Source organism: Asparagus officinalis, chromosome 7 (assembly GCF_001876935.1).
Source record: "Asparagus officinalis chromosome 7, Aspof.V1, whole genome shotgun sequence".
Classification (NCBI taxonomy): Eukaryota; Viridiplantae; Streptophyta; class Magnoliopsida; order Asparagales; family Asparagaceae; genus Asparagus; species Asparagus officinalis.
Window position 1 is genome coordinate 44,630,763 of NC_033800.1, and position 7,819 is coordinate 44,638,581.

General features: G+C 38.8%; 1 protein-coding gene across 1 annotated transcript; it reads right to left on the reverse strand.

The window, feature by feature from the left end:
• On the reverse strand, window positions 2,490-6,364 carry LOC109847062 (putative disease resistance protein RGA3). Its single transcript, XM_020416309.1, has 3 exons — window positions 6,034-6,364; window positions 5,465-5,944; window positions 2,490-5,344 (listed from the first exon to the last, which is right to left on the reverse strand). Exons 1-3 carry the CDS (start codon window positions 6,362-6,364, stop codon window positions 2,490-2,492), a joined length of 3,666 nt encoding a protein of 1,221 aa, XP_020271898.1.

The window sequence follows — 7,819 nt, forward strand, 5'->3', positions numbered from 1 at the left end:
TTATTTATATTTTTTTTAAAAACTAAATACTAAACACTAATAATTAAAATTCTAGAACTGGTCGGGCTAGGCCGGGCCGGGTCAAGGTGGGCCGGAGCGATTACTCTTGTCTTGGGTCTGGAGTTAGACTCAGTCAGGCCCGTGACCCGCATGTATAATAGGCCAGGTTAGGTCAGGCCCACTACGAGCCAAGCCCAGTCGTGACGCATGTCAGGCTGGGTCGGGTTAGCCCGTGGGTCGACCCGGCTCGGGCCCAACCCTACTTATGGAGTTGAGAATGAGGAGGTCAATAGAAGAAGAAGAACATGTGGTCTATCCATTATTTGGCTTATAGTACGGGGTTTCTATCAGCAATTAACCCTATTTATTACTTTTTTTTCATCGCAACCCTATTTATTACATTATTCTACTTTTAATTATTTTAGTTATTTGGTAAAATAAAAAGGAATAAAGTGAAAATGAGATTGAGGCAATTACTCGTTCATCACTCCTACTCTGACTACTTGGACTTACCTAATTAGGAAAAAAATTTCTATATTTGATATTTTTACCATCTAATTTTCATAATAATTTGTATAAATTAAATATTTATATAACTTTTGTTGGGGGTAAAACCAGGCTCAATCTAGAGCCCATGGGTCTTAAACAGAAATTAGGAATCAATTTTAACCCAAAAGCTATAACTATTAGATATTGACTCAAACTCCTATTTAAACTCGTCACACTTTCTTATCTTATCCGATATGGGACTATACTCACATATTAATCAGCTCAACAACTCTCCCTTAATTTGTGAGTATAGTTCAATTCAACGATATTTCAATCTTCCACGGAATTCACTAAGTTTTGCACGACTTCACTCGTGGGCTAACCAGACTATGCATTCAACACATAGCTATCAAACCAGGCTCATTTTAGAGTCCATGGGCCTTAAAGTAAGGATTTAGGAATCAATTTTAAACCAAAAACTATAGCTATCACATATTGATCCAAACTCTTATTTAAACTCATTACTCTTTCTTATATTATCCGATGTGGAACTGTACTCACATATTAATCACCTCAACAACTTTTATTATATACTAGGTTTTATGCACGTGCAATTCACGTGATTAAATACTATGATTAAGTATTTTTTATTTATTTTCTTACTAAAATTTGTTTCTCGGTTCCACTTTGATTGTTTTTGCTTACTTATGTCTTTAAACTTTAGTATTGTGGTTATTTATTTTATTTAATGTTTGTTTGAATATGCTACACCAAATTTAAAATTTTCACGTTAATAATTGAATTGACAAGAAATAAATGTAATCTAAAGCTAATTTGAATTTGCACGTTATTTGAATCGACGTGAAACCAAGCTTGAAAGAAATAAATGTAATCTAAAGCTAATTTGAATTTGCACGTTATTTGAATCGACGTGAAACCAAGCTTGACTTGAGAAAGTATAATGTTGTAAAAGTGTGAATTTGCACGTTATTTGAATCGACGTGAAACCAAGCTTGACTTGAGAAAGTATAATGTTGTAAAAGTGAAAAACTCTTAAAGAAATAGCGCTATAAAAGAAGGATGAATAATTAAAGCCAATAAACCAATATGATTAATTAAAAGTGGGCTAGAATGAAACTAAAAAAATGTAATTTTGTTGCTAATCATTGATAAACTTCAGAAAAAACCATAAAATAAAGATTAATACTAACTCTAGTACACTTTTATATGATAAAAGCATCCACATAACCATATAACATATTAAAATAGTTCATGAAAATCCCTTCTAAATATTCCCGATTTTCCTCAAAAAATTAAGTTATTCTATAAAATATTCAATAACTTAAATTTGTGTTGTATTTATAAAGAGCATTGATGGAGATGTTTTTGTTTTAGCAACTTGTTCTGAATGAACCCTGCATATTAGCTTTAAAGTGTAATTTTTTTATCGTGTTATATGGATGTTTGCTTGGTTTACTTATCATTCTCTTATTTCTTTAATAAGTTGTATCTTTGGATTGATATATATTAGGGCTTTTTATTTCTAGGCCCAAATGTTTACCCATCTTTACCTATAAACCCATTTACTATTTGATGTATCCATAAACCCAAATATCTTTGGGTATTTATCTTTAAGCCCAACTTACAAAATACAGTAAATGTAGACATATGTATTTATACAAAAACATAGTAAAATTCTCAAAATATCCTTTCAATCATTTATGACAAATTAATCCAAACACCTAGAATCATAAAAGTCCGCAAACCCTAAACAAATAGAGACCCCTTCATTTATTCATATCTCCTTAACAAATATCTAATTGCAGCAAGCCCCATGACAATTCCTATAGTTATTATTTTCTTTCTTTGCATAGAAGTCCTTTCATAACTTAATATTTATAACATAAGACTTATTACCAATAGGAACTTAGGGATGTTACAGAGCTATCCATAAAAATGCCATACAACATCAGATGAGGAAGAGAGATTTTACCGAACCGCTAATCAATATCGATGTCAGGGATGTGTCGGATGTTGGGCCAGTCAGCACCTTCATTCTCCCGGCATCGCTCCTTCAGCGTCTCGTTGCAGCCCCCGATCATCAGCGTTCGCAGAGAAAGAGGTAGTTGTGGCAGCGATTGGAGATCACAAGCTTCACCAAGTGTCAAGTACTCGAGGGAAGAGAGAGTTTGGAGGCTAGAAGGCAAGATCTTTGCTTTACGCCACAGATGGAGACTTCGCAGTGAAGTTGAATTCTGCAACAGCCATGGCTCCGCGAGAGCAGCCTCCAGATGACTACCATCTCCTATTTCTAGCCGCCTGACAGACGTGAGTTTTCTCAATGGCTCTACGTGGAGCAGGAACGGGTCATCGATTTCAAGTTCTTCAACAGTCGATGTGAACCCCTGCTCCTCTTCCCGCTTGATTATTGATGCTGGAGTTGCCGCTGCAGCTGCTTGCACAAGCTTGGGGCACTCCCTAATGGTTAGCTCTTTAAGGTGGGGAAGAGCCTTTAGACGCTCAATTGATGCCAGCTCACCACACCCTGCCAGGTGCAACTCCCTCAGCGAAGTAAACTCCCCTTCGGAGGGAAAGGCGGTTATGTGGTTAGCTCCTTCTAATCCAAGGAATGAAAGAGAAGCAAGGGAACTTTGCGTTAATAACGCAGGAGAGAGACCGTCCGATCCACCACAGTAACCAAGCCAAAGGGATTCGAGTGATGAGAGAGCGAAACAATCAACCGGGGTAACTGTGTTTGGAGACATCCTCAGCTCAGGGCAATCCTCAACCCACAACTCCCTGAGAGACGTGAGATGATGTCGGAACAAGCCAGTCACGGATGTCAGCTTCCCGCACCTTCTAATTCTCAATTCAGAGAGGGAGGGAGAGCACGCGGACGAAGAGCTACCACCGCGGTTGCTGCCCACCCAGAGCGTTGGGGAGTCAGACAACCCCACGCCTTCCAGCACCAATTTTTGGAGACCGAGGGGCAGAGGGGGCAGCGCCTTCAGTCTAGACAACCCCACGCCTTCCAGCACCAATTTTTGGAGACCGAGGGGCAGAGGGGGCAGCGCCTTCAGTCTGGGACAGTACTCGATGACAAGTTCCTTGAGCAGAGGACACCAGGGTGCCGCCTCTGCCTCTAATCCACACCACTCCTCCCATTGCTCACAGTGAGAGATATCTAAATACTTCAGTTGTTGAAAGCCACCTTCACAATTGATTTGCTGAAGAGCTGGCAGTCCCCACAATCTCAGATCCATGAGGTACGGGAGCTTCCCGAGAGAAGGAAGGTGCTTCCATGCCCTGCCACATTCAAGGCTCATGTACTCCAGATTTATTAATAGGTCCGGTTCCATCCAACATGGAGCCCTGGCGCCTTGGTATCCCTCGATTGTTAGTCCCCTGAGGCTATCAGGTGGCTGCAGGCGATCAAGCATCAGTTCATACTCATCCGACGCACCCCTATCATCAGACCAAACCAGCTCTAACTTGAGGAGGTTCCTTTTACGATGCAACTCGATCGTACCGACTTCCTCGTGATGTTTGTGATTCTCAAGGCCACGGATCTTCAGTTCCCGCAAATCTTCCATCTCCTTCAATTCGCTCAATTTATAAACTTCAGCAGTGAACGAAAAACGTTGAAGTGAAGTCAACGTCCCTAACCCCTCGATTTTTTCATAGTAAACTTCACATGGTATCAGGTGTCTCAAACTAATGAGATTATTCAAGCCAAGAACACTCACAGCTTCAAAAAATCTAAAGTCAAGGACCTGAAGGTGGTAAAGCCTACAGAACGAACTAGGTAATTGAAAAATAACATGACGAATCGACAAATATCTAATATGCCTCATGTTACCAATTGTATCTGGCAATACGTTCATGTCGTCAACATTTAGGCGCAGCACCCGAATGCTTTCCAGTGACTTAAACGCATCTGGCAATACGTTCATGTCGTCAACATTTAGGCGCAGCACCCGAATGCTTTCCAGTGACTTAAACGCTTCTTCAAAAGCCTTAGCATGCTCATTAACATATCCTCTGAAGGCTAACACAAGCGTGCGGAGATTCTTCCGTTTGCCCACATCTTTAAGAAGGTCAAGTTTGTTGGTTTCAAAATGCAGATGACGTACCGTATTCGGGATCTGGTCAATTGACATGTCTCCAACAAATCTAAAGCAATCACCATGAGACACTTTACGTGCCACTTCATGCAAAAGATCATGCATGTTGTAGGTTCCATCTGCGAAGTAACCTTGTTCGAGAAATGATAGTTTCACTAAATCATCAAAGTAGCCCCTTCCAGTGTCCTCCAGTGTCTCGTTTGGATATTGGGAAGATTTTTGAATGAGGCCAAGAGCCATCCACATGAAGACTAGATCATCTTTCTCGAACCTATAACCTTGAGGAAAGATGCTGCAATAAGAAAAACAGGGTCTTAAGTGCATTGGTAAATGGTGGTAGCTTAACATCAAAACTGCATTCACACCATCCCTCTGCTGTGCTTGATCGGATATATTGTCTGCTTGCAAAATTCTGTTCCAATGACTATCATCCAACTTAGAATTCAATAGCGCTCCAATCGTCTTTGCAGCCAATGGTAAGCCCCCAAGCCTTCTTGCTATTTTCTCGCCAATGGATTCCAACTTCCTATAATCACAAGAGTCTACACCAGCAAATGCATATTGGTTGAAAAGTGATAAGAAGTTGTCATCATCTAAAGGTTTCAATATCATTGGCTTATTTATTGATCCCCCCAAAGCCGAAGTAGCCATTTTTGCAACAGGCACACTTCTAGTAGTTAACAAGATTTTGCTTCCTTTTTGGCCACTCGTCAAAGGAGCAAACAATTTATCTCACTCAGAACGATTGTCATCATTCCATGCGTCATCCAAGACAAGGAGAAATTTTTTGGACGATACCAGTTTCTTAAGAGCTTCTTGCAGAGCGGCAAGCTCCTTGACTTTAGGTGTACTTTCTGAGGCGTATTCTATCATATCTGCCATGACCTTTTCGACAACAAAGGGAGTGGAGATACACACCCAGATTTTGCAATCGAAGGAATTAGTTAAGCTATCGTCATTATAGACGTGTTGTGTGAGGGTGGTCTTGCCCACTCCGCCATGGCCAATAATGGAGAAAAGAGATACACTTGTATTGCTGTCATCCTTTCTCAACCACTCTAACAGTTCCTCCCTCTCTTTATCTCGTCCACACAGTTTTCTCTCAGTTAGAGCTGGTCCAGTTTTACGAGTAGGAACCGGGCTCTGACTATGATGTTGTTGATGCAGTTGTAGCGTAGAGATGAAATTTCCCACGCCCGCTGCGACTTCATCTAGCCTTTTCACAGCCCCCCTCATTTTCTCAAGGATGGGATCAGATTTGAAGACTCTTTTACTAGCTTTTTTAACTTTCCGTTTAGAGCCGGAGAGAAAACCACGCATTTTACCCCAGCCTGCGTGCGAAATTGGTAGGGAAGTTAATTTTCTTTTATTGATTAAATTCAAAAAACAATCAATTATTTTTGAGCATCTGATTGCTAACCACTATGACCATGTTCTTTGCTGCCTGAGGCTTTCTCCTTAACTTGTTTCTGTAGCTTAAGGTAATCAAGCTCATCAAGTACGTTGTCAGCCTCGTAAACAGCATCTTTTAGTTGCCACAGCCATTTCTTGAGTGCTCCAGTAACTTCTTGCTGCCCGCTCTCAGCCTTCTCCACGACAGCTAGGATACGAGGAAGAGCATCATTGAGCCTTTCAAGCTCATCTTTCATCCGAGTATCCCGAGCAAAATACCGGTCTGCTGCATACTCGAACCCGATCTCCACCAACTTCTTGATGATCTTGCTCACAATCACGTCTCCGACCACCACCATGTTTTTATGAGTAGCGAGCTCTTCGCTTTTGCTTTATCGTAGTAGATGTAGACTTTAATTGCAGAGAGTTGCAGAGCAGAGAACTCCTTAGTTCTCCTACACTACTCAAGAAATGGGGAACTTATATCCACACTCCTAATCATTATGATAAGCCCCACTCCGCCCCCACATTAAGTTGCGGTTTGCAGGAGAAATTGAGATGAATATCAACTACTTGTGCAGTTCACCTCTATAAGTCATTAAGTCTACGGTGGTTGTTGGAAAAATTATTGATCTTTGCTTGGATTCCTTGCCTTCATAATTTTCAAACTTGATGGTAAGGATTCGTTACGAGCCATTTGATTGATGTTAACTTGACTGAGTCAATTATTGACCAAACCAATCAAGAAATGTTCCTTAGATATTATTGGGTTGTTAGCATAACTTTGTTAATTTCTATAGAAGAGGGATTCATGGTTGAGTAGAGTAAATCATGGAGGCCGATACGATTTAGGGTGAATGTGGATACTGATAAGCCTCTATAAAATGAAAGGTTATCTCATTGTTAAGACGTACACAGAAAAACTAAAAGTTTCTATTCGAAATCCCAAATCAAAACCACCCTATTTTATTTTTATACTAGTATCAAACCAGATTAAAGATCTGTTCCCTTGTTTCCAACAAACTATTGCTTATTTTATTTTATACCAGATTAAAGGTTGAGGTTGAGGTTTATCTTTTATTTTATTTTTATACTAGTATCAACCCAGATTATTAGTTAGATTGCACGTGCAATACACGTGGTTGAATATCATGGTTATTTAAATTGATAAAAATAGATTAAAATAAAATAGAAAATAAAGTTTTTTGCAAGATTGATTATCAACACAATAATCTCTCTTTCAAATAAAATATTGTCATTGTTTCCTTCAACCCAGACTGTCGCTGCGTGATCTACTATTTGTGAGTTATAAACACATTGATCTAGTACAATATCTTTGTTTATTAGTATCTTGAAGTCTTTAAAAGATGGGTGATCATTCAATTCGTAAAAGAATTTTGCATATGAATTTACTTGCAATATGTTCATTAAACTTTTAGTTGTGGTTTGACTCATATTCACATTAACTTTTAGTTGTGATTTTACTCGATTTTACTCATATTTATATAGTCAATCGATTAAACATATTAAAATTATAATGACACAGTTAAAATTATATATTGTGTTCACATTAAATATAATTTATAAAAAATAGTACATTAAAGTCAAAAACCTTTTAACCACTATATAGATTATTTGCAAATTTTTACATGTATAAACTATACTACTTAGGAATAGTGATTTGCACACTTAACTATAGCCTAATACATCTTAAGAATGACTTACTCTTTAATATTATCATTAATTAATGTATCTATGCATTACAGTAAAACACAATGAAAATTTAGAAAACTACAAAAGAAATATCCTCAAAA

Bases quoted from the DNA above. Each gene is read 5' to 3' on its own strand.
- LOC109847062 (XM_020416309.1), bottom strand. From the start codon at position 6,364: ATGGTGGTGGTCGGAGACGTGATTGTGAGCAAGATCATCAAGAAGTTG. The intron at 5,945-6,033 runs GTTAGCAATCAG...TTTCGCACGCAG, and splicing joins CAAAGAACATGGTCATAGTG to GCTGGGGTAAAATGCGTGGT. The intron at 5,345-5,464 runs GTACACCTAAAG...GTTCTGAGTGAG, and splicing joins GATAGAATACGCCTCAGAAA to ATAAATTGTTTGCTCCTTTG.